This window comes from Pholcus phalangioides, unplaced genomic scaffold (assembly GCF_987345545.1).
Source record: "Pholcus phalangioides strain wild (caught in Gottingen) unplaced genomic scaffold, Ppha-v1.0 ptg000015l_1, whole genome shotgun sequence".
Lineage (NCBI taxonomy): Eukaryota > Metazoa > Arthropoda > Arachnida > Araneae > Pholcidae > Pholcus > Pholcus phalangioides.
In genome coordinates, this window is record NW_028301608.1 from 34,739,321 (window position 1) to 34,766,966 (window position 27,646).

The 27,646-nt window shown below is 34.3% G+C and overlaps 1 protein-coding gene across 1 annotated transcript; it reads right to left on the reverse strand.

Moving 5' to 3' along the window:
* Positions 1 to 525: 525 nt before the first annotated feature.
* On the reverse strand, positions 526 to 27,646 carry LOC149075895 (WD repeat-containing protein 36). The gene is made up of 20 exons (XM_089243394.1): positions 27,425 to 27,646; positions 26,336 to 26,363; positions 24,539 to 24,639; positions 22,834 to 22,951; positions 22,521 to 22,708; positions 20,688 to 20,820; positions 19,849 to 20,024; positions 18,596 to 18,716; positions 16,336 to 16,485; positions 15,953 to 16,101; positions 15,025 to 15,139; positions 12,904 to 13,069; positions 12,262 to 12,370; positions 7,699 to 7,778; positions 7,272 to 7,483; positions 3,433 to 3,581; positions 2,335 to 2,451; positions 1,210 to 1,294; positions 928 to 1,115; positions 526 to 724 (listed from the first exon to the last, which is right to left on the reverse strand). The coding sequence occupies exons 1-20, from the start codon at positions 27,566 to 27,568 to the stop codon at positions 578 to 580; spliced, it is 2,676 nt and encodes an 891-aa protein (XP_089099520.1). The 5' UTR covers positions 27,569 to 27,646; the 3' UTR covers positions 526 to 577.

The following is a 27,646-nucleotide window of genomic DNA, read 5'->3' on the forward strand; positions in this document are numbered from 1 at the left end:
ATTGGTTCAATGAGGGACCACATTATAGCATTTAACATCAATTTCAACAAAAGCTTATCGGGCGCCCCCCCCCCTCTTCCCCAGTGAGACATGATATCCGGAATGGACCTTCTCAATGAATGTGCATTTTTTTTAAAGCTGGTCTGAATGAGTATACACAATGTTCGTAATACATTACAGCCTACATCCAAAAATGGTTGAGCACCTCGCAGAGTCGCAAAACTTGCATGAACTCAGCGAGATGCTAATATAAAAATTATACCTACTCAATTCTCTGTACCGTGTCCATTAAAAAAGCTCTTTTTATTCACATTTATTTTTTAATCTTCGTTTTTCTTCTTAAAGATTATCACAAGGCTTGGCTAACATGAATTTGAGTTTCAATATGTCATATATCCTGGCACTTCTTTTTTTACCCCTTCTTTTTTTGTACACCAATACATATGCATCACAAGTTAAAAATTATAAAAATATAAATGATCTGCAAAACTGAAAACAATTTTAAAGAGAACAGTTTAACAAGTATTTATTTTGAAAATGATTTATTTACACTGCACATCTTCATACATATTTTTCATTACAGGACAGCGCTACGCAAATATTTAGCCAAACAAAGACAATGATTGAGTTTGGTTTCCAATGTATTCCAACTATTTAAACTCAATTTAAGTTCATTCAAATATGTCCAAAGTTTTTCTGTCGAACATATCAACTCACCATGAATCTGAAATGAAATAGATCGGTGTTCATGTTAATATTGCAATAGAAATATATATTTGAAGGCTAGAGTATTCACACCAAATAATATATAGAAGTAAATCAATAATCAAGTTTAAACATTACATTCACTACTGAAAGTTATATCGCAACACCTCATTCGTATCATATCAGTTACATTAGTCAAATATTTGAATAAATTTCATATACCTGAAGGAATAGGCCTAAATATGCATTAACAACTTCAAAATCCTTGTGGGTTTCCAATATGCTATTAACAGCTTCCATGAAATACAGCATGGCATCAATCGAACCACCATTTTCAGGTGAGAGACATCTTATTTCCACGTCGATAAGAGATGGACTCATAGTCTTCAACTTTTCAATTACGGGAACAACTGCAAAATTGCATAGAATAAAATTATTAAAAGGTAATGAGAAGCATGATTCTCCTCACTTAAATAGAATACTCAAATGTCACATGATGCTTACAATCGTCTTCTTTCTTACATCTTGTCAGCAACTCAAGGAATGTTGAGCCATGCTGTAATACTCTCATCATTTGGTCGCTCAATTCCTGAAATATATTCCATATAAAATTGAAAAATAAATCTAGCTATTTATATGCAAAGCATGCTTAAAGGTTTTAGTTAAAATAAAAAAGTGTGTTACTTCGAATAGCAGCAAATAAAAAAGTATAAAGAATTCACTGGAAATATAAGATTTTTTTAAATTACTTATTTTATTTTATGCACAAGTATATGCTCATATTTTTCACATGCTTACATGAGTAATTACCGACTTGATTCAGCAAAACCTAATGTGTCATATTTCAACCTAATTAGCTGTCTCACTCCCTCTCACTATTAACCCATTAAAGACGACTTTGATTTTTAGAAAGAATAAAAACACTAAGTGGAGCTACTTCCACCATTTATTGGAAAAGAAAAAAATTAAAATTTGGAATGGCAAATTTTCTTACTAACCGGCATCAATGAGTTAACACACCAAAGATTTGGTGCCATAAAAAAGTGGGAAAGTTTATGGAAATAGTAAACAATTCACATAGGTAATGCATTCAAATATTCTTAAAGAAATGTAACTGATTGCCATACAGCACTTTAACCTCCTAAGAGTTGCAAAGTGAATCAAAGCCTTAACTAGGATTTTTGTGCGGGGCAAAAATATGATTTTGCCGCCACTGTAAAATCCTATAATTTTATAAGTGTTTTTAGTTTCCCCCTAAAATTTACTGCAGCTTAAAGTCTGTCACCCAGAGCCATTGCACCTTTTTTGCCCTCCTCTAATTTGATCCCCGAACTAAATGGAATTGAAAAATAGAATTCCTTGCATGAAGAAGTCACGCCATTCTCAGAGAGTCTTGCATGATCTTATGAGGTCATCCAACGATGACTAATTCATACGTTGTTTTCTTGACATTTGAGTCATTTTATTTGGGTTCCACACTCAAAAGTGTAAAACATCTAATGTTATCCTGAAGTACTACTTCTATAGCATGTACTGATTTGTCAATAAAATGGAAAAGTATTACTAATAAACAGGAGAATTTTGAAAGCGAATAGTCATGAGGGAGAATAAATTAATGCATTCAATTACTTTTTCCGGGTCATTTGATTCATCTATCGCAAATGTAGGCTTTAATCCAGACACAACAGGCAAGAAAAATGGAGCATTTTTCGGCACTTGAACAGGTTCTTTTGGCTTATTCCGCATCTGCATTGAAATTAAAGAAAGAAATGAGAACATAGCAACAAAAGTATAGGTATGTGTTCATGACAAATTTCAAATGATATAATTATTTTTATGAAACTGGTTGCTATATATGTAATAAAAAAAAGTTCCTACTCCTGAAACATTATTTGACAAGTTATAATACCTGGCACTGCCTGGGTTTTCTTCATTACTGGGAGGATTGAAAAGCGACAAACCATTATAAAGGTATAAGCTATCATACATATAATAACAGGATTACAAAACCATTGTAAAGGCAGATGCATGTCTCAAACACATTGCTAGGGAACCACGGTAACCAAAGTAAACATTCCGAAAGTGATTGTTGAGGCCAAGAAATCATTGTTGAATGACAGTGTTTTGCCCATTTCGGGCATTTGCCCTGCTCTGGCAAACTTTTAAAGTAGCATATCGTTCAAGTCTGGTCTCGATTGGTATATATGCAAAGTTTGGCAATGATAGATCTAAAATTGTAGATTTATATAGAAAACATACACACACACAGAAAATCAATTTTAAATATATAGATTATTGATCAAAGTCACACAGCTTGTTGTAATTTTTTTAACATCATCAGTCAATTGTCTTGTCTCGTGCCTATAATGGCATATGACATCATACTGACTTTCTGTCTATATCATGTGAATATGAAGCAATAATTATCATGCAGCTGCTGCCACCTCCTAAGGCATCCTTCTACATTATTTGCTCACCAGCAAAGGGAACATGATAAACTAAGTTTTAATGTATTTTCATAAAAAAATGCAATCAAAAAATATATTTTATTAGCTTCAAACTTCCAAAAAAGAAAAAAAATTGCACGCATTTGCATAAAAAGAGGCACCACAGTTGCACACTGAGAAATTAACTGGCCAAATGACATTAAGCTCCATTGTTTATGGTTAAGCTCTATTGTTTATGGCGGATTTAGTATAAACCTCAAATGTCCATACACTTGTTTACCTTAATTATGTCCAAATTCAGAAGATTCTGCCATTGAGAGCTCGGTAAACAGGACAAAGTGATGAGATCATCAATCTGTTCGCACTTCTGAGATTCAACCACGACATCTTCCTCTTGATCCATTTCCTCATCCCCATTAGTATCCTCTGCTATATTTTCAAGTTAAAAAAAATTAATAAGAAAAAACATTAAATTTTTTTTATAACATTATACACAATGAAACCTCTTTTGAACCGTAATCTTTAAAGACTAAAAATAGTGAGTTTAAATGACGAATGACAAAAAATGAAAGCTAGTAACAAAAAAGAAAATCAACGAAATATTTCACTTTTAAGAGTGAACAAATTAAGCAGCAATTTCTATCGAGGTAAGGTGGACATTCGAAAATAAAAGAGAGGGAGAAGTGTGTGTGAAACTGATCGAGTAGGATCGTCGTCTTCAGTGCACATTCTTATTCTAATTTTTACTAATAAATTCATGTTAAGTTTGTCTCGATGAGTGCTTGCTATTTGGAGAACCTAGGGACACTACAGTTTAATTTTCAAAATAAAAACTGTTGTTCGTTTCTGTTGTTTTATTTCCCTTTGAATTTAAAAAAAACTTCATAACAAAAACTATGTAGTTTTTCATAGTTAAATAAAGTTTATAGTTGTAGTTAAATAATTTCAAAGAAATATATAAATTGGTGTTTTTAATTTTATTTTATCCCTCTATTTATTGCAAATAATGATAATCTGTTCAGTCAAAACCTGCAAATATCACTTTAATAAGGATGAATATATAAAAGGAAATTTTTTAATAAATTTAGCTTTGCAATCATTTACATATTACTTAGGTTTAAAAAAAATTAGGCTGTATCACAACACAGCTATGAGTTCAAATGTGAATACATCTTTTATACCTTGTTACAGTACAATGAAACATATTTAGTCTAGTAACTAAACCTGGAGTCTTCGTATGCATAAGGTCTTGTGTGATTTATTTCCATGAGATCAATGGTCATCTTGTATAACCCAAGATAAAGCATAAAATAATTTTGTTACAAATAGGGGAAACTGGCCTGGTGCCCAGACTGGATGAGGTATTAAAACCAGTGGGGTATCATTGGATTATTTTCAGTGATATCTGTTGGACAATATCACTAACTTCAATTTTTATTGCATACTTCTTGGGACATATCATAAAACAAATTTGAAGAGTCTCTCGGACAAAGAGGACATCCTAAGTTAGAGCATCACACACAACTCAACATTTCCCCAATAGAAGCATCATCAGAAGATATTGATACCTTATCTTTATATCAGGAGATATAAAGATAATTTATACTCCTTTATACTCCATCCGTATATCAAGAGATATTGATGCCTCTTACAAGAAGAGAATGTTAATTGAACGACATCTGCAAAAATGATCAAATAGATCTCTTGGGAATACGTGAGGATCACACACACACACATTATGTTTACCGGGGTTCATACAAAATTTCCTAAATAAAAATGAAGGAATTTGTAAGTTTTCAAACAGTTTTTAAGGAGTCATGGCAAACTTCATAACTTACATGTTTTACAGCAAAAAAAAGGTGGGGGCACATATGCAAATTTATTTTTAATTTGCCCAACAAATTTTCCCTCTTCTCAAAAATACAGACATAGAAGTGGTTAGAAATTACAACTTTTGATTTGTTACCCAGCATCATAAGAATTCATAAAATAATCAATTCGCATACAGATAATCCATACTTTTCTGTTGTCACCAAAGTGTTCTAAAACCTTCAAGTTTCGGTCAACAATATAACTCATAACAGCATCACATAAATTATAAAAATTCTAAGTGATATTCATTCCCCCACAATCATTCAAAATAAAAAACCACAGCTGACAAAGATTTTTCTTACAAAATTATTTATATTTGCAGCAACTCTTTATTCACATCTCACTCAAAGTGGATCAACACATACACAAATTCTTTAAAATTAAGGTTTCAATTTTGCTTCTTGTTTTTCACTTATACTCAGAAAGAAATTGTTGCAAAATGGGAGCAAATTTCAGGACATTCAACACGATGTTTGGCGATTTAGCACTTGTTATTTGGCAACATTTACAAATTAACTCATAATTCGGCGGACTAGCTCTTTTATTTATGAAATGATTTTTTTTTTCCCCACGAAACATCGGGATTCGACGCAATGACGATCGACCACAGTAATTTCTGCTGCTTGCAGAGTGGCGACTTTTTTTTTCTTTTTTTTTTTTTTTTAAACAGAAACCGCGGCCGGTTGTTGAGAAATACTGGACTACAGTAAACCATCTTCAGCTGCACGATCAAGGATATGATCAAGGTTTCAATTAAATTTCAATCCTCCAAATTTTTTAGAGGACTGAAAATACTTTCAAATTTTGCATAATTTTTTTTTTTTTTTGTTTTCCATAAAAATTTTAATAATATTAATTATTTTTTCTTAAATACTTCCCCTTAAAATTTGGGAGAGGAGTGAAATTACTCTTCAACATTATTTTCTCGGATAATTCTAAGTGCAACTATGAAAGATGAGAGGAAGGGGTGGTGCTGAAGTAAGAAGGAATAAAATACTGGGAAAGAATCTTTTCGTGACACGCGAAAACAAAACTTTTTTTTGTGCCCTTTTCCGAAGTTCTAGGAATTTAATGCGCTGATCGCATTATTGTACATCCCATAGAGGAGATAAGTGTTTCTCTATTTCTCCTCTAAGGCCGAGATTACACTATAAAAGTTTTTTTAAAAGAGCTTTTTAAAATTTGAAGAAAAAATTCAACCAATAAGATTATCGGTTGCATTTGCACAAATGTAATCTATGAGCTTTATTGGTTGGATTTCAAGTTTTGTATAAAAGGGATTTTTTAAAACTGTTATAGTATAATCCTGGCCTAAGGTACATACACGGCAGGTATAAAAGTATTTCAAGGCATTTCCAAGTACACAAAAAAAAAATGAAAACGCAATATTTGATGCAGAAAAATACGAAAATACACTATAAGAGCAAGATGTTCATTTTGGCGTAGAGTTCCCACTATTGGTAGTAGCATCATTTTCTGGCAGAAGGAAGATTAGAACCTAGCTAACTTCTTTATTTTAATTTCATTGTCAATGTTTTCGACAGCACAACAATCTTCTTTTCCCGTTTTCTCGGCATATCAGAAGCGGGTGTGGTCACTGTAGTCCAACCAATCAGGTACCGTGATCTCTCACACCTTGTGTGTGTGTGTGTGTTTCCTTTTTCCTTCTTTTTTCAGGGACTTTCTTTCAACATCAAGTACTACTCATCATCACCCATTCATCAACCTTAGCAGGAAATATTCCAGGGTAGGGGTAAAGCAGACTGTTTTTTAGAAACAGCTGGAAGGATTTTAGATTTTAAGGAGTTTTTAAGGGACCTTGAAAAAGAAATGAAAATTAATGACTTTTTAAGGAGTTTTTAAACACTGTACGAACCCTGGTTTACTCATGACATGAAAGTGATGCATTTCACTATTCTTTGTATCCGAATAAAGCATAAAATCATTGACAGTATATCAGGGTGCTGCATATCAATTATTCTTTTTTCTTAAGCCTATCAGGACAATTAAAAACAGACAGTATACACAAAGTATTCAGTATAGAGTATACTTAATACTATCAATTTTAAAAAAATTCAAAATAGCAAGTGTAATTCTCATACATAATGTGTGAAAAATTAACCAAAAATTTTTCAAATTTTAGTTATTACTAAATACAATAAAAATATAATAAAAACAGCTCAAGCTCAATGTATTTTGAAATATATATAGAGTATATGGACACATAAAAACATGCAAATGACTCACCCCCTTTGCCTTCCAGAGAGACTGTTGGCAATTTCATCAATTTTGCTTCATGATCTGATGGCAGACAATGCAATGAGACAGGGGAATATAACGTCTTATTAGTCCATAAATAAATGCCTATATCACCAGCATGAATAGTAGCCAAATACTTTGATGTAGGAGACATTGTTAAGCCAATGCATACAGGGGAAACCAGGAAACTGTCAAGCAAGCTATAGAAATAACTTTTTAGATCAAGGAATACTTTACACATGAATAACTAACAAATACATTAATCAAATTGAATGCATAATTGAATTAACTAAGAAGTTTATTAAAACTAAGAATCACACAATTGTTAGTGAATTATCCAATTGCAAATGGTGTGATGTGAACTACTATCTAAAGAAAAAAATATATTTAACATCCATATATATTTATACATTACCTTCCACTTGGCAAATCCCATGTTCTTATAGTTGAATCCATTGCAGCTGTTACAAGCCATCGAGAATCGCAACTAAAAGACTGGGAAAGAAGAGAGAGGATCTATTAGAAAAAATTTCAAAACTAAAAATTTTCCTGTACTGTAAAGACTATGCTGTTACTATTATTGTATCTTTTTTTTATCTACTATAGTTTGTACCAGCATTTTTCAATCTTATGGTCTGCAAACCTCCAATGGTTTAGAGTACTTTTTAAGGAGTCTGCAGGATTATTTTTCCTCTACTACCACTGCAATGAATGACACATTTCATTAATAGATTTTGAAGGTATTTTTCATTTTAAAAATGAAAAAAGTGCATTAGCCTAACAGACCGTGCAGTTTCATAGACATATTTCAATTCATTTCTGGTATCAATACATCAGCATTCCCTTCACACTGCCATATTTTCTTATATATAATATCTACAGGTTATATGTCTAAAAATATCTGAATTTTTTATAATGGATGATAGACCACTGAGAATTATTTGCAGCAAGTAATTGAGTTGAAAATAAAATTTTGAAAAATATATTTTCTTATCAGATGGTGTATAAATATAAGTAAAGAATCAGATCTTTTATTAAAAAATATAACCAAAACCCTTTCCATTTCTTGAAGTATCACTATTAAAGAGAGATAAAAAAAAATCACACGTTTGCATATGTGGATCATAGCTTGATTATTTCCCTCAAATAGTGAAATGTGCATGACCAGATTATGAGTAAAAAAATACGGTAGTGTCTGTCAATTTTTACTCCCTCACAAATGAGTTTCCACAATGAGTTTACTTAAGCATACCACAACTACAAAACTCAAATTTGAAAATTTAGCACCAAAATTGTTTCACAAGTTAACAAAAACAATAGAATAGATGCATTTCATTTTAATGATTTTTGAACTAAAACATTTAGTATCGAGTATGTTTGATTCACTTTTTTTCAGCAACATTTGAAGTATTTTTTGTTATGCAAGAAAATTACTGTAAACCAAATAGGTATAAATATTCCAATCACCTACATTTTTGATAAAAATTCTGCTGCATAGTTGGCAAGACTGCCATTCAGAAAAGCATGTAGGCCAGTGGTTCCCGATTGGGGGGTACCTCAACTCTGGGGGATTCACGCCCCATCGTAGAATTGTTAAAAGATAATACATTGAAAAAATAATTTAAAAAGAAAAATTTCAATTAAATTAATGCACAAAATAGAGCAACACTGCAACATTGGTAGGCTGTAAAGTCATAAATTTTATCAAAAGTAGAGCGCTGAATTCGCAACTCTTCTGACAACTATGCAAAAAAATTAAAGTGGCCACTACACGCTCAGGTAAGATGGCTTTTGATGGGAAAAGCACAGACTCAATTTTGGGGGTTATGCTATGGAGTGAGGTTGCTCTTAATGGAATAGCATGTCCATTTCAACAGCTTTGAAAATTCTTTCCAGAAAAGCTGAACAATTTACAGTTTTTTCCATGTTGAGAACGAAACTGAAGCAACTATTTTAAAATCAGAATTGTGGGAGAAACGACTCACAAGTAGAAATGTGGAATTGTTCCAAAACTTGGAGAGAGTTTTTTAAAATTTTGCAGGAGAGATCACCAAGGGAAGAAGATCAACTAATCATGCTTCATTCGGGGGTGCAAGCGCCCCTCATCCATTTTAGAGCAGCAAATTCCATTTTTGGAACAGAAACTTTGAAAACAGAGCAGAACTAAAAACTAACTATATCTACAATATGAGTAATTTTTCTGTGAAATACCAAGAATTTTGCCAAAAATGGGTAGAATGAATAATTCTAAATAAATTTCTTTCACAAATTAAAGTCCATTTAAATGTTTTGTGAGGTACCTTATCTGTCGCTACTAAAACATGCATTACTGAAATGACGAATAAAAATTATTAGACTCTTTTCAAATTAAACACCGTGTATACTGAAAACCTATCCAGCAAGAATTTCTGCTGCTTGAGCACCAAAATCTTATCCTGATATAGCAAAAGAAAAATGTGTGCAGAATATAATAAGGGTTTCTGTGAAAAAAGATTAGCTTCTCACAGAATTTAAAGAAATGATTAAATTTAAAACCAAAATGAAAAAAATGAGAAAAATATAAATACCTTATTTACTTAAACAATTTTTCAACATAATAGAATGTTAATAGATCCAAAAGGGGTTTTTTTGTTTTCTGCTGTTTTCTCAGTTTGAAGCCTGTTACGATATTTTCTATGCAAATCACAAGTCACTTTCAGAAGTTTAGCATCTTAATGACAATTTTTTTCAAATTTTTCATGCCCTTGAACATAAGATTTTGTTCGTCTTATTCCATTAAAGCATTTGATAGACAAATTTTTCACTGTTCAAACAGACTTTTGTTAACACTGAACTATCTTTCACTGTCTGCGTTACCATGTGTTAAAGATAAAACGGCCTTCACAGAAACTGGCAAAATTTTGAACTTTGGGCTGCTTTCAAGATTACAAAGTTTAAATATGTATGTCCAATATCTATCTATTGTCTGAACTGATTTCACTTCTTGCAATTCTTTGCATTGTAGTGCAACAGGGCCGCAACTAGGGGGAGCAGGCGGGTCTCATGCCCCGGGCGCTGGACCCGAGGGGGCACAAATTTTATTCTGAAACCTCTCCAACATTACACGGGGCATCAAAATGTGAGCTTGCCCCAGGTGACCAAGCATCTAGTTGCGGCCCTGAGTGCAACCCATTCATCACACATAATTGATAGTTCTGTTGATGATACAATGTTAAGCAACATCCCAGCAATATGTGAGGGAGTAATGTACCATCCCAGCAATGCACGAGAGGGAGTACGAAAAACAAGACAGGGTGCAAACATTTCATTCTCCAACAACTGTTTTGGAAAGGTAGGACATTTATATATATAATGGTATCTCACAGAAGTTATGTAAAATGAGCATGCTCCTAGTACAAACTCCTTCTTTGACTTGTAAAGAGCATGTCCCTCCCCCAATAATGCAGGGGCAGACTGTGTGGCCATATTGGGTGCCGCTATAGGATGGGTGCCAAATTGAGTTGAAAGGGTGAAAAAAGCTTTATAGACCACAAAAAATGTGGTCAGTACCGCCAAAAATAATTTCTGCATAGGTAGAGATTCTTCCTCAAGCCGCCCCTGTTCAACAAATCCAGATTTTTGTGATGTGGAATTGTCACCATCGGCAACCGCCGACGATAACCACACGATCGCATAGTGGCTAGATGACAAACTTATGGATATTTTATCTGGAGTTCTTACAGATCCTGTATTTTTGCAACGATCTCTGAAAAATTTTGGTAATTCAAACGAGTAAATCAATCCCCTTTTCGATTCTCCGCAAAGGCGCGTGTGCAATTTTGTGGGAAATAAAGCGAATTTACGCCGTAGATATGCTGCCTTTGAACACAGGTTGGTAGTCAGGAAATTTACCGTTATTTTCAGTATATAACCAGCAAGAGAAAAACTCACCAAAATCGGAAAATTCTGTATATTCATTCGGGGACTTAGATAGCCCGCGGGTTATAACAATAATAGTTCAGGACTTTGTAATTCAAGGTAGTAGAACCACTTTCCAAAGTCACGAGATAACGTGACTGTGGTGGATGATGAGAAGTGAAAAAAAATTGAAGTTTCTCCCTCCGTATCTTTTTCCTTGTTTCGGAAAGAACGCATCCTTCTTTTTCCTAAATTTCAGGTATTTGACACACTATAGCTCATTAGCGGTACCTCAGCAAACCACAGACAAGAATTGGCGCAAATGCATTGAGATTCAGCACCTTGGCACACCATATAGCAAGAGAACTGTTTCGGCGCAGTTTGGCGAAGCTCTTGCAACCCTGTTCATTTGTTCATTTGCAAATACTAAGACCTTCCCTGTCCTGATAAAATTAAGTCATGGATTTTTTTTGTTCTCCGTAAAAGAAGGCATGCCCTTGGAAAGCAAGGAAAAATTTTTCTTTGATTTAGCTACCAATAAAGGACTTAAAATTGCATTCAAGGAAAGAAACCTGGCTGACTTCTGGGATTATGTTGCCAATGAACTTCCGCAGCTCTAGAATACGGCTTTAAAAACTTTGATCCCATTCTCCCCTACCTACCTCTGTGAGCAATTTTTCCATCACTGCTCCAGGTAAAAATTAAATCAAGAAACAGGCTACTCAATTTGGACGGCAAACTACATGTAAAATTATCAACAAAATATAGACTCAAATTTTGAAAAACTTATAACAGACATTTGAGTTCACCACCTTCACACTGTATTCCTAATTAGGGTCCTAATCCTATCTATAATAATTGTTATGTTGTTATGTATAAGACTCATACTTTTTTATTTAGTTGCCAAAATCCAAAAATGTTGCTTGCCTGAAGCATGGAGGTCCATGGCAGACAAGATTTATGAAGGTCCATGACTAAAAGTATTTGGCAACTGTTGAATGTAGGCTAGTACCATTACAATGATAAAAATTAAAAAACATGTGTAAAAACTATTTTCTCACTATCATTTTATTGTACATACCATATCACATAGACGACCAGCATGTTCTTCAAAAATTCTAACAATTTTTCTATTTTCTTGGTCAACGATAACAACTGAGAAATTATCCAGGGCAACAGCTATCATTCCACTGAAAGACATTTAAAAAGAATTGGAGGTTATAAAAATAATTCACAAATAGCAAAACTTCATTTTATCAATTGCTTAACCAGTTTGACTGGTTCCACTGTGATCCACATTAAAAATGACACTTTTAAAGAAGGATTTTTACCAGTTTTGTCAAGTATCCCCGCCCCAACTCCTGAGCAGAATAAAAAGAGATACTTTTCTCACTATACATACTGTGTATATTTTCATTCGCAACCTTGAATGAGACAAAGGGGAGAAAAATAGATTGATTTCAAACACTACCTCTTTTCCCCGTTAACAAAATGTGACCAAAAGACAGCTCTGCCCACCGCCAATTGATTTGAAAAATCTGAAGCTAAGCAAGTGAAACTCATACAGGATCATCTTCATGTTAATGATGCAATAAAAAGCATCTCTGAATATGAAATCAGCTTTATAAAATCTCTGAACTCATAATTATTAAAGTAAGAGGCTTTTTTTAAAGAAGTGAGACATCTGATCATTACTTATGAGAGGGGTTAAGTAAAGACTTGCCTATCTTTGTGCATTATCATGAAAGAAACTTGATCTTCTAGTAGCAATGTTGAAATCAAATTGCAGCTCTTGAACCTCCAGAATTTCAGAAACTTGTCACTGCCGCCAGAAACAACAACTTGATTGAGGCCATCACAGAGAACTCCCCGAACATTACCATCATGAGCTAAATGAGAGGAGAGTAATTTCTCGAGTTAGTTTAAATTATTCTGAATTAAAATTAAAAGTTCAATAAACAAATTTTATGCATCAAAAATTATTCATTTTAAATATTAAAAAAAACTGAACCAACAAAGTCTAAAATACTGAGAAACTTTTAGATACAGTAGAGTCTTGATAACCCAAGGTGGATGGGACTGAGTCCACCTCGGATTATCAAACAACTTGAATTATCTGAAGAAAAATAAAAAATGCTTTAAATGTTGGTTTCACTTTAAAAAAAAAAAGACAAGCAAACGCAGTAATAGCATACTTACTGTATTTTTATTCTTAAATAATAGATATAGATGCTATATCATGAAAAAATGAAGAATATGAAAAGGCATGAAGATGAGAGAGGAAAAGGTGATTGAGAAGAGTTGGGATGGGATTGATGGTGAATGACGCTGAGACACTGATAGCTTTCAGCTACCTTTCTGATTTTACATAAGTAATTAGGATACAACGCCATTGTCCACCATTATAAAGAAAACTTCCAAACTCCCAAAAGTTAAAATGGTCTACATTCATTCAAAGGAGTCTATTTTATTACACCAGTTACCCATTCTAGGGCTGGGAGCTACTACTACTATTAGACCACACATGTACCTCGTCCATATTCCTCTGCGGAACCTCTAACGAATTGGTACATGCAGGAATGTGCGTGTACGTGTAGTGAAACCTGATGTGAAGTTTGTTTCTTTGTAATGCTTGTTATGTGTAGTGCTGCCATATGCCACCAGTTTTTCTAACTATGAGTGACGGGTAATGCAGGGCCGTCATTTCAACTTTTTCCGGGGGGGGGGGGCAAAGAGCATGTACTAAAGGTACGCATATATATATATATATATATTTGTATATATACATATGCCATTTGTAGTGTATTTTCAAAAGCCGGGGGGGGGGGGGGGCAACGGTGTAATGATTGAATAATTAATCATTTTGTAGGCTTGTTGCTCTCTGTGGCGAGACTTTTTAATGGGGAGATCAGATCGCATTTGCACCTCGAAGTTGGGAACCACAGGAAACCAACTTCAGCCAACCACCTCTATGGTGATGGTGGGGTTCGAACCCGGATCCTCGCGATGCGAGTCCATCATTATGATCACTCGACCACCACAGCGGCAGGCTGGGGGACTGCCTAGTCCCTTTCAAATTAAAATTACTGTACAATATGTAAATACTATGTAGTATTCTTGGAAGAAAAAAATAAAGAACTCAGATTCTCTTGGAGGAAAAAGCAGGGTCTTAAGAAGGAAATTTGAAAATTTTCAGTGCTTTGAATTATCGGGAAACTCGAACTTTCGAGCATTGGATTTTCGACCCTATTGTATGCTGCTTTTACTCAGAGCTGGTTCTAAATAATGACAATATGATGTGAACACTACTATTATCCAAGTAGAAATCTAAATCTACTCATCTACTCATTGTCAGAGGAGTATGTGGTTGGTGGGGGGGGGGGGGGGCAAGCGATCAAAAATTAAGAAGAAAAATCAATATTTTGGTGAAAAATTAAAATATCAAAAAAAAATACCCTCTATATGCTATATTAACTAATTTCTGTTATTTTAAATGCTTTCTGAAGGGTGGTAACTCAAAATTTCTCAAGAAGAAAATTTTTGTGCCCCCTCTAATGATCGTCACTGCATACGCCCCTGCTCATTGTATGAAAAGCCACTACAACTATACTAAATTGTACATGCACCTTGTAAATATTCCTCTGACTTAGAGGAATAAATTAAATTTGGCAGATGTAAATCAAAGTGAAATTAAAAAAAGTGCATGAATTGATATTATAAATATAATATATTTATTCATGAGGTTTAATTAATGTCCATTTTTATAGCTCCAAAAATAAATTCCAAACACAGAATGATGACAATCCCTACCAAAATATAGCAGAAATTTATAAATTGCAAGTACCTTCCTCAGTTCCATATGAGCCTCGATATAGTCCTGATTGTATGTTGAACTTGTCTAAATGCCCCGTGTTGTACCCAATCAGAACAAAGTTTCCGCAGGAGCTCAAAGCTACACACTGAAAAATACATACTTATGCATTATATAACACATAAAAGTAAAGCAATTTCCTATTAACTGTAAATGTACCTCATGAAATTATAATATGATTGAAAATGGTAAATGCAGTCTATGTTTGTTATAACAACCCCCCTTTCATTCCACAGAAAATTGACATTATATTGGAAGGTCATTATATCCAACATTTGAAAAGTAATTAACTTCTTAAAAGAATTTATATTGGACTGAATAAAAAATATTATAAAAATTCATTTTGTTATAATTTAAGCAATTGCAATTAAAATATAATAAAATTATAATAATTAATTACATGCATGCTCCTATGTACCAAATTCTCAAGTATCAGAGTTCAAGGTCAAACAGAATTTTGGCAAACAAAAAACACAGATTTTGTACATCTCTTTGCAAAAAAAAAGGTAGGACCGAGCTGAGTTCAGACATTGTATGATTTCAGTGTTCAGTGTACTCAGGTACTGAGTTCAAGATTGAATGGTTTCTGTAGGTCATTATATCGGATCAAATTGGAAATGGGAAAAAATTGGGATCTGTATTGTAGTACAGATAATGGAACGATCATCAGTTTTACAGCAACATTCATATTTTTTTCATTCATAGCATGCTTGTATATATTCAGGTATACATTCAATAACCCTCTAATATCTATCATTACAAAATTATAAGTTTTTAATTAGAACTTGTTTTCATTTAAAATATAAGCATCAATATGCATATTTTACTTCCTAAATAATTATTTATGAAATCTAAATATTTTAATAATTTTTTATCTGCAATTTTTGTCTCGGGATCTTACCAATGCAGCAACACCCTTTATAGTTTTCAAACGCTCATGAAGAAGTTTATGCTCTCCCATGCATGAACGATCAAAGGACCAAGTTGTAACCATTCCTAATTCCCTATGACAGGCAGCAATATTGTCCCACTCTTTCTCACGTGTGGTATCTTTAGAAAAATTAAACGAAACATTAAGCTAAGCTTTTATTAAAAATAATGTGAATACAGATGCAAAGCAATCTTAGTAACTCAACCTTTAAATCCATGACAAATTTCATTACAGATTACTACTACTGCATTTGAAAAAAGTGAAACACATAGTTTCATGGTCATTTAAAGGAAATTACCTAAAAAAGAAAATCGATTTTAAAAAATCAGGTAGCAGTTTATTAAAATACAAACCTGATGTAAAATCAATAATTGGTGGCATTTTCCCAGGATCACGAAGCATGCCTTTCTTTTTGGCAATTTTCCTGTTGAAAGATGCTTGTCCTAGACTTTTATTCATGCAATCAACCAAAGTTGAAAAAGATCGCAAGGTTGAATCTTGACCTGTAAGGAAGATAATTCAAAACTCTACTTTATGAGGAAAAAGGTATCTGTTTGGGTTAACAATAAAACAATAATAATGGAATTATAGTTTCCATAATTTATAACTACCTTGTGCACATAATGTCAATGGTAAACTTTTTATGTTTTTAAATACCAAAGAAAAAATGATTGAATATATCTGGGAGCATATACAAGACAATGTATCTTATAACCAAGTGAAAACCATGACAATGTTGCTATTTTGGAGAATGATAATTTGGGAGGTTTTTGCGTGGATCCTAATTCTGTACAAAAGTAAATATAAAAGAGATTTTTGAAAAGCAATACAGCGTCACCTTACAATGAAAACCTTGTACATTAATTTTTTTTAATAGCTTTTTGACAGTTTTAGATTGTGAACATCATATCTCACTTATTACAGGTTTGAAAGAAATCAGCAATGATATGCTCTCGAAAGGGAAAAAAATGTGTTATTGTGTGTTATTCAATGGGATGTCCCATCTGTTTCTTGCTCTTACTATAAAGTTTGGAATTTTTCACATATGAGGTTTTCATTACAAGGTGATGATAGGGATTTTTCATTAATAAAAGTAAAATTTCAGGAATTTTTCTCCCTTGCAGAAACATGCAATCATGCAAGTCATTGGCGCCAAGTCACCAATCATCGCAAACCAGTAAGTTAAATTATCTATTAATTTCTACTCTCAAATCAAATCTTGTCAACAAAAAAATTTCCAATGGGGCCAAAACAGAACAATGCAGATACAATTCACCTCGTTAATTTCGGATATCGAACGGCCAAATTGACACTGGTTGCAGACGTGCCAACTTTTGAAATCCAGATATCTGGAGATTCTCCCGAGGGCCCCCCCCCCCTCGACACTCATAGACTCAATCAAAAAAAATTTCATAAAAAAATTTTCAGGAAATTATTTTTTTTTAATCAATTAAGAAAAACTTACATTGTCCCTGAGAAGAATATAATTACATGTCAGTCTTTCCATGTAGAATAGAGAAATCACATCTACATACTGTTCATACAGTATAAGTGTTTCCTTTTGTGGATGCTATCAGTGATTGATAATCTTGGGTATATGAATTCTTAAAAGCTTTATATTTAGCTGTATATAGATTAAAGTTTTATATTTTCTTTCTGAAGATGTTTAATCGTAAGAAATGATTTAAAAAAATTCAAATTACAAAGCTGCGGATGAAAAAACGTGTTTACCACATGGCTGTTAATGGAATAGAATAACGATTATACAGGAATCTCAGCAACCAAAGTCATGCCCCTGATAAATGATCGCCGATAAACGCTACAAAAATGAAGTGGCGTCTTTACCAGTTGCTTAAATGCGGTCACAGAGACTTTTTTATAGCTGCTCGATGGAAATATAAGTAACTACAGCCATCCTCTATGGGTGTTTTCCCTAACGACGACGGTAATCATTGATGCCACGACAACGTGAAAGCTCGCGTAAAATCTAATTTTCTGCCAAAATCAGGAGAAATTTTAACAAATCCGGAGAGCGGGAGGAAGGATGAAAAATCGGGAGAGTTAGCAGGTCTGCTGGTTGTTAACAAATTTTGCCTTCCCCCCCCCCCCCGAAAATGAAATATATCTTTATGATTTGATGAAATGGTGATAATTTAAATTGTGCTTGCGACATCATTTTGGTCATAAAAAAAAGGAACAGTCTTTTTTCTGGGTAAAAATTTTAAACACTCAGTAAAATCCACCAAACATCAAATGATGTTTTTCCAAAACATGTAAATTCAGTAACTTTGTATAATACAATATTTCTTTCATAATTTTAATTGCTTATCTATGTAATAATTATGTATTTTCATGATTTTAAACGCATCTCATGTTACAAAAATTCCATTCATATTCAAATAAAGAACCATTTCAGTTATTGGTAATACTATTTATTTTAAACAGGAATCCAGTCTGATACAATCACCTCTTTTTGTTACAGACAATTTTTCTCATCCCACGAGTGTCCGTAAAAAAGGGGTTTTACTGTACTGTATATTGTATTAACTGGTGCGAGTGGCATTTTACAGCATAAACTGTCGTGTGACAAAACAAGCAAAAAATATATCTTACCAGCACTGAGGACAGAATCTCCATTCAAACCATGAAATTTTATTTTAGTGGGTGGCTCACTGTGACCATCCCTACACCGTAATAACCTACCACTATCATCAGGCATGTCAAATATCCATACCTATTAATAATTCAATAAAAGAATCAGAATTATTTTAAAAAGTTTATCAACATGAACTTCATGTATGTAAAACTATAACAAATAAGGCCAAGACCATATGAATGACCTTTGATGACCGGACACACCCCGCTTCCCATCTCAGAGAGATATTGAAGCATTCCCGAAGGATGGGTGTATCCGGAAAGTTTTATTATAAACAACAAAACATTGTCGCCTCAGACGATGGCAAAAAAACATAATATATTGTCAATGTGAGATCATATAACAGATAATTAAAATATAAACAACAAACGCTGATAGGCAATCTGAGATCATATAACAGATAATTAAAATCTAAACAACAAACGTCGATAGGAAATCAAAATCATAAACAAGATTATACAATGATAGCTTAGTATGATGGTATTCTCATAAAGAATCTAGTAATCATCAGTTAATCGAATGATTGTCAATAATCTAAAACCAATGTTTGTTGAATATAAAATTTCGAATCGCAGTGGATCAGCTGATCACAGACATCTATGTTTTTAGATTGTTCAGCTTCGACATCAGTTCGATTGTCGGCATCTGTCTTCAGTAGTCATAGGTCCGCCGTCGTCTAGGCCGCAAGTTGTATGGCCTCGCCTGATTGCTGCGCTCTGGCAAGGGCAGGTAACATATGAATGACCTAATAATTTGTATCCATAACTTTTGCACAGCGATATTTTGAATAGTTTTCTAATCGTTGTTATAATTAACACCAGTTAAATTATTATTAGGGCTACTAAATATCTGAATTTGTAGGTCATATCTATGTGCATACCACCATACTTTTATTAAATATCCAACATGTCCCTATTTTTTTTTTTCTTTTTCAAATTGTATACATCAACTGATTTTAGATGAGAGAAATTTTAATTCAAATTATAAAGATATGTGTAACAAAATAATGAACCAAAGGAAATGTTGTGATGTTCGTAACACCAGCGTTGAGTATTATTCCCCATTTCAGTTCTGAATTTGCAACATTTAGTAGTAAAGCTGGTTGCCTACTAGGGCAATATGGTCAAATTTTGATGTCCTTATTTTGTAAGTTTGAAATCTGATACAAGCATATACCTGAATATGTGAAAAATTTGTAAATAAATAAAACCTTTATTGAATTGTCAGGTGAGGACGTAATCAGTAATGGCTCATTGGGCAAAAACTTCATTCCAGTTACAGCTTTCTTGTGAACATCTTTCATTTCGCTGTGCAGTTGTTTCTTTTCCAAGTCCCATACAGCAACATGACCAAGTGGACTTGCTGATGCCATCACAGGTATTCCATCTTTAAAAAAAATTATTGTAAAAAATATTTTTTTTTTTTGCACAGCAACAGCTGCTATATAAAATATGCCTAACTTATCACATACCATAGCTGCCAACTTTAGAGAATGAGAATTAGGGAAGTTTTTACGTGGATCTAAATTTTCGTACAAAAATAAATTTAAAAGGAAATTTTGAAAACAATATAGGGATTTTTTTCACGAATAAAAGTAATATTTCAGGGATTTTTCCATTTTTCAAAAATATGGCATCATGCAAGCCATAAAAGATTTGCACCAAATTGCCAGCCAGTAGGTTAAATTGCTTGTCACTACTACTCCCAAACTGAATCTCACCAACAAAACCTAGAAACCAGGCAGCTATGATATACGGATATACATGATAAAACTTTTAAACCTACTAGAACTGAAAGGTGACAAAAAATTTCTGAGTGATTAACTTTAAAAGAATTAATTTTGCTATACAGATGTAACTTAATGTTCAAAACTGATTCTACTCGTATCAAGCAATAAATTATGAACAGCTATATGTAGATAACAATATAGAGCAAAATTAAACAATTTTATAAATTAAATTACATTAGGGTCCACGCACAGTTGAACAGCTATTTAGGTCTTCAAAAATCTATTAAGTTACAATGAACCAAAAAATAAGCACACATTACCTGTTCTAAATGACAAAGCAGTGACTGCTCCCCATTCTTGAGTGAATCGCACAATGGTTTCATTGTACTTTAAGTTATGCACATAAATGGAACCATTAACTAGTCCAATTCCAACAACATCAATAGCAGGAGCCTGTAATAAGAGATTTGATCATTAAATATATTGATTTTACAGTGACACCCAAAGGATGAAAAAAAATAATGTTTAGTTGGGATGCTTTTTTGTTTTAGCTTACATTAAAAAAAAACTGATCAATAACAAATGACTAGACGAAAATGTCATCTTAAACAAAACTTGTTAAATGAATAAACCAATAAGCTAATTACTCGCTTACAAAGAACCTTTAAATTTTATATACACTGAAGAGCCAAAAAAACTGGTAAACCTGCCTAATATCGTGTAGGGCCCCCACTAGCCCGCAGAAGTGCCGCATTACGACATGGCATGGACTCGACTAATGTCTGAAGTAGTGCTGGAGGTAACTGACACCATGAATCCTGCAGGGCTGTCCATAAATCCGTAGCAGCAAGAGGGGGGTGGAGATCTCTTCTGAACAGCACGTTGCAAGGCATCCCAGATATGTTCAATACTGTTCATGTCTGGGGATTTTGGTAGCCAGCGGAAGTGTCTAAAGTCAGAAGAGTGTTCATGGAGCCACTTTGTAGCAATTCTGGACATGTGGGGTGTCGCATTGTCCTGCTGAAATTGTCCAAGTCCGTCGGAATGCACAATGGACATGAATGGGTGCAGGTGATCAGACAGGATGCTTACGTACCTGTCACCTGTCAGAGTTGTATCTAGACGTATCAGGGGTCCCATATCACGCCAACTGTGCATGCCCCATACCATCACAGAGCCTCCACCATCTTGAACAGTCCCCTGTTGACATGTAGGGTCCATGGATTCGTGAGGTTGTCCCCATACCCGTACACATCCATCAGCTCGAAGCAATTGGAACCGAGACTCGTCAGACCAGGCAACGTGTTTCCAGTCCTCAACAGTCCAATATCGGTGTTGTCTGGCCCAGGCGAGGCGTAAAGCTTGCATGTTGTGCAGTCATCAGGGGAACACGAGTGGACCTTCAGCTCCGAAAGCCCATATCGATGATGTTTCGTTGAATGGTTCACACGCTGACACTTGTTGATGGCCCAGCATTGAAATCTGCAGCAATTTGTGGAAGGGTTGCACGTCTGTCACATTTAATGATTCTCGTCAGTTGTTGTTGCTCCCGTTCTTGAATGATCTTTTTCCGGCCACAGCGATGTCGTAGATTTCATTTTTCCGATATTCAAGGTACACTCGTGAAATGGTCGTACGTGAAAATCCAAATTTCATCGCTACCTCGGAGATGCTATGTCCCATTTCTCGTGCGCCGACTATAACACCATGTTCAAACTCACTTAAATCTTGATAACCTGCCATTGTAGCAGCAGTAACCGATCTAACAACTATGCCAGACACTTGTTGTGTTATATAGGCGTTGCCGACCGCAGCGCCGTACTCTGATTGGTTCCGTATCTCTTTATTTGCATACGCATGCCTGTACCAGTTTTTTTGGCTCTTCAGTATATGTATAATAAGTAAGCACACTTATGGATGATTTTAAAGTTGACTTCTGTCATGCCAGATCCCATTCATGCTAAGAAAATCCTTCTAATCAGACATTTTCTTTTGAAGAGAAAAAATTTTCAGAGCAATTTCTACCATGAATGTAGTCCAACTCCCAACAGACTTTCCACTACATTTTTGTTTTAAAAAAACCTTTTTTTGAAGAATTAGTTTTCAATATATTTAAAGTAAAGTGAATTAGAGATTCCAGAAATGCATCAAACCTGTTCCATTGTTATAACTTCAGCTCCCCAGCCATCAAATTCAAACACCAGTTTATTGGAGCGTAAATTGCGTAGCTGAAGCTTGCCTTGCTTGCTTCCCAACAGGATTTTGTTTAGGTATGTATTTGGATGGCATAATGCAGAAATGGAAAAAGTTGATGAGGGAAATGGCATTTCTAGTGTTATATCTGGAGGGGGGGGGGGAAAGAACAAAACAAAAGTGTTGAGCCAAAATATGCTTAAAAACTTCACATCACTGAAAAAAATTTAACAGAAAGCATCATCATTACAAAGAACTAAAATCAAACATTACCTTCTGTTTCAATATCCCATACAATGAGTGTATTTTTATTGTCGACAGATATCAGATGTGAGCCAAAAGGTAGAAGCAAATGAACTTTTCCTTCATGACCTTTGTATGTATGCATGAGCTAAAAAATAATTATAATCAAAGCTAAAAAACTTCCATGCTCGTGCATTCATATTCTGGTTAACTTTTCATCCTTAAAAGGATTTCATCATTCATTTCTATCACTCATCGCCATATAGTAGTGTTTCTTAAAAGGGTTTCACATAACTAAAGTTCCCTAAAACATTGCATAACATTGGTAAATAATTCTGGAATTTGTTCTAGAACAAGGGTTTTTAAACTTTTTGTTATAGCTGCTTTCCCAAGCTCCCAAAATCTGTACACACACACACACACCTTTGAACTTAGTAAATGTGGAAAAGCCTCCTCTGATGCTATAATTCTATCAAAATAGTACTTAAAAAAAAAAGACTGCGTAATTTTAAAAACTTTAGAAGTTCTCAGGCCTCTTTGGGGCAAAGCACCTCACATTCGGGAAACCGCTATTCCAAAGTACTGGGTAGGGCTTGACAAACTAAAAAAATAATAAATTTGCCAAAAATTTTTTTTAGGAGCGAAGCATATTTTTTTTCAAGCCAAACAGTCAAAAATAATGGGGTTTCTTCAGCTTGTCCAGAACTTGACCACCCCTTCTTATGTTGGTAGACATATTGACATAATTTTGGGCAATTGTTTGTCCTCTGACTCAAATACAAATACAACGCCACAACAGGCAAATTGCCCAACGAGGTGGCTGTACTTAAGAACATCATGGATCTCCGAGCCATTTTTTGAGGCCCTACCTACTACTGCTACACCACACATGCACCCCCCCCCCCGCGGAACCCCCCCAACGAATAGGTACATGCGGGAATGTGCGTGTACGTGTAGTGAAACCTGACGTGAAGTTTTTTGTTTCTCTGTAATGCTTGTTATGTGTAGTGCTGCCATCTGCCACCAGTTTTTCTAACTATGAGTGAAGTGTTATGATTGAATGATTTATCGTTGTAGGACTGTTGCTCTCTGTGGCGAGACTTTTTAATGGGGAGATCGGCTCGCATTTGCGCCTTGAAGTTGGGAACCATAGAAAACCAACTTCAGCCAACCACCACTGTGGGGTTTGAACCCGGATCCTTGCATCGCGAGTCTGTCACTATAACCACTCGACCACCACAGCAGCACTCAACCCCCACAGTGGTCAACTTTTTATTAATCATAGAAAAATTTTGATATTAATGTCAATTTCCTAGTTGTCATGACGACCTAGCACCTGGGATTTGTCAAGCCATGGTATAGGGGTTTTTTAAAACATATATACATTTTTCAAGGATTCTAGAAGGATAAACGTTTAAGAAATGTTGCCCATGAGATATTATGAAACAAATGTTTTGCAGAAGAGTGGCTGCGCTCCTCTCATCCCAAGGCAATAAAAAAAACTAAAAATTGTTTGATAAATATTAAAAGAAAATACCTTAAAGTTGTTTCAATTGACTTTTTTCAATTTTTAAGACATTGCGTTTTGAAGGATAGAAATTCCTTTGCACACTAGCCATCTTGCAATCCCCCCCCCCACACTACACACAAAATTATGTTCTGTGCATATCCTTACAATTAATTCATAAAATAATAAAATTAACTGCACAAATTTGTATGAGAATGAGTCTCTCACTTGTGTGCCTCTTCGCCAGGAATATATCTCATTTCCACATGATGAATAAATCATGAAGGAATCAGAAGCAAGACAATCAATATCAGAGGGATGCAATCCACCTTAGATGGAAATATGAAGAAAAAAAATGTTACATATGCATGAGAAAAGAATTCAAACCAAATCAATAAATATACAGGAATCTAAATGACAAAAATAGAACACTTGCAGAATAACAAAAAATATACATATAAATCAATGATTGACATCCAGAAATCAACTCAATTTTATTAAGAAACGCTGTTTAAAAAAACTTAATTCATAATATTATTAGAGGCACTCCTTACAGCAGGCTGAAAGAAGAGATACAGTAGATGCTTGATTTTACAAACCTCCAATTTATGAACATGCTCCTTTTACGAACTGGTTATGCGTCTCGAACAGCTTGCCTTAGAGCTAATGTTAAATTCTGCACTATTTTATGAACTCACATTTCTATTAACTGTCAATTTTACATACTCATTTTTTTCAAAACATTTTTCTACCAGCCACCTTCGAGTTCGTTGTAACCCCTAAGGCAAACTTCAATTTGGACTCTACATCTCTTAAGAGAAAATATGCGGGGGAAGGAGTTGAGAGTTTCACCAACATGCAAGTGTTTTTCAAACACATGTCAGGAAGGAGGATTCGGTTGTTGGTAGGGGTGACTATGAAGTGAAGATGTGTTGACAACGTAACTCACTTCTTGTGCATTATGATTAGCTGGTTGAGAAATGTTATGGTACACTAGCTTATTGATAAGATCATTTCTGAGTGGAGAGTCGATCCAAACTCTATTTTGATTAACTGCTGTTCTTTCTCTTTGCAATGTCAATGAAGCAGAAAATGTTATGCTTTATAGTAGATGGGGAAAAAAATATTTTTTTTGAAAGAAATTTATGTATGATCTCTTAACAAGGACAAAAGCTGCCAAAAAATATATTGTATAATAAATATAAATACCCTAATCAAAGATTCACAAAAGAGTGTTCCTGAGGTAAGTGGTTCCACCGATGTTCCACTATCCCAGAAATACTTCAAATAAGGGAGATTTGCACAAAATTATTGCTCTACCTAAATTCTATGGAATCTGATAATTTATGGAAATGCCACAATCAAGTGATTTTTTTAGGAAAATCATTAAATAAACAAGAGTCACTAACACATTTTTCCTTTTTTGTATATTATTCTCATCATCTCTTCAATTTTAAACTAATTGTCAACTCTGTACAAGTTCGTAAAAATAACCATTGATTGTACTTCTCTGGACAGCAGCAGAGATCACAGCATCTCTATTTCTGTTACCACTGAAGATTTTCCCTACAGATGTAACTGAAATATCTGTAAGTTAAAATTCCACTGGAACCCCGGCTCATTAGTTTACAACTATTATATCTAGGGCCGCAACTAGGGGGAGGGAGCAGGCAGATCTCGTGCCCCAGGCGCTAGATAAAAGAGGGTGCAAATTTCACTTTTTAACCTATCCTTCAACATTACAAGAGGGAGCTAAAATGTGTGCTTGTCCCGGCTGATCAAGCATCTAGTTGTGGCCCCTGATCATATCCTTCTGCGTATATTTGTGATCTCCTCTCAAACCTGATTTAACTTTTTGATTCCATAAAAAAATCTGTTTGTTATGCTTAATATTGTTATGCTTTTGATTAATCCATCAAAACAATTTTAAACTGCATTGTCAGTTTTGTAAGTAACATTTGCCACAAAGATAAAATTAGTCACAGAATTTCACATCAAGCACGTTTTCAAAAGATATATACTTACTGACACTAACAAGATTCAGCTTATCACACTGAAAATAGAAGAAAAAAAATTAAGCATTAGGTTACAGATTCATAAAGATTGAATAGCAATAGAGCTGATGGTTTAGTATCGGTAATAGCTATGATTTGACAGTCATAATGATCTTAGTTTTGTTTCGTGCCTCTAGCTTGATTACAGTTAGACCTTGGTATAATGGCTACCACACTTTTAACATCACCTTACCTATTACGTCCATTTCTTAAAGATCCTCCGGCATATATAGCCAAATCCAGGTGTACTTGTTATAACTTTATCCTGCTTTTCCATTCATTTCATTTTCATTCGGCTGCCAGGGCTGACAATACACTAAAGTTTGGCTGTCTGCTACTACTACTACTTAGCCATACGCCTGCACCTCATACACATTCCTCTATAGAATTTCTAACAAATCTGCACATGCCAGAATGTGTATTCTAAGTTTATGTGTCGCCCTAACGTATTTATGTTGTTGAGTTGAGCTTTTCATTCATGCTGCCATCTGTCTCTCATTTTTTGAAGTAAAGACGGAAATGCTTGAATTTTCATGTTATGTCAGTATTGTGTTGTATGTGTACCTGCTCTCTGCGGAGAAACTCTTTCAAATGGGAGACAGGCCCGTATCCGTGCCTCAAAGCTGGAAAACCAACTTCAGCCAACCACCACTGTGCTGTCAACATGGTTCGAACCTGGATCCTCAGGTTTGGTTGGCTGATTATAGTATGACTAAGAACATAATACCTATCGTGTTATTATAAAAAAAAAATAGAAAATTCTTTTGCAACATCATTTACGATCATTGTTTAATAAGTACTTAGTTTTTACAATTTCAAAAATAGAATGATCAAGACTCAAAGGCCTAACATACTTTAATAAAGTCCTATTTCCTATTAATATATAATTAATATATGGATTTTTCCCGAACTTATCGAATATAAATCTCGGTTTTATCAGATTCGTTCAATCCGAGTTCAACTGTACGTACCTATAATCGCGACATGGGTCACTAATGTTGTCCAACTTGGTTACATGCATAAAATAAGATACGCAATAAATATGCATGAATTAACATACCCCATAATTATGAAAGCATTTCCCAACTACTGTCACAGCGAGCTTTTCATTTCTTCTAGCGATATACCTAACAGATAGAGGTATATGATTGGTAACAAAGCCAAGTGCTCGATAAGCCACAAATATGTTGCTAGGGCTGTCCATATTTTCAAAATTTCGGGATAAACAAAAAGCACATAAATCGCACGTGTTTCAGTTGGTTGTTTCTTCAGACGTAAACAA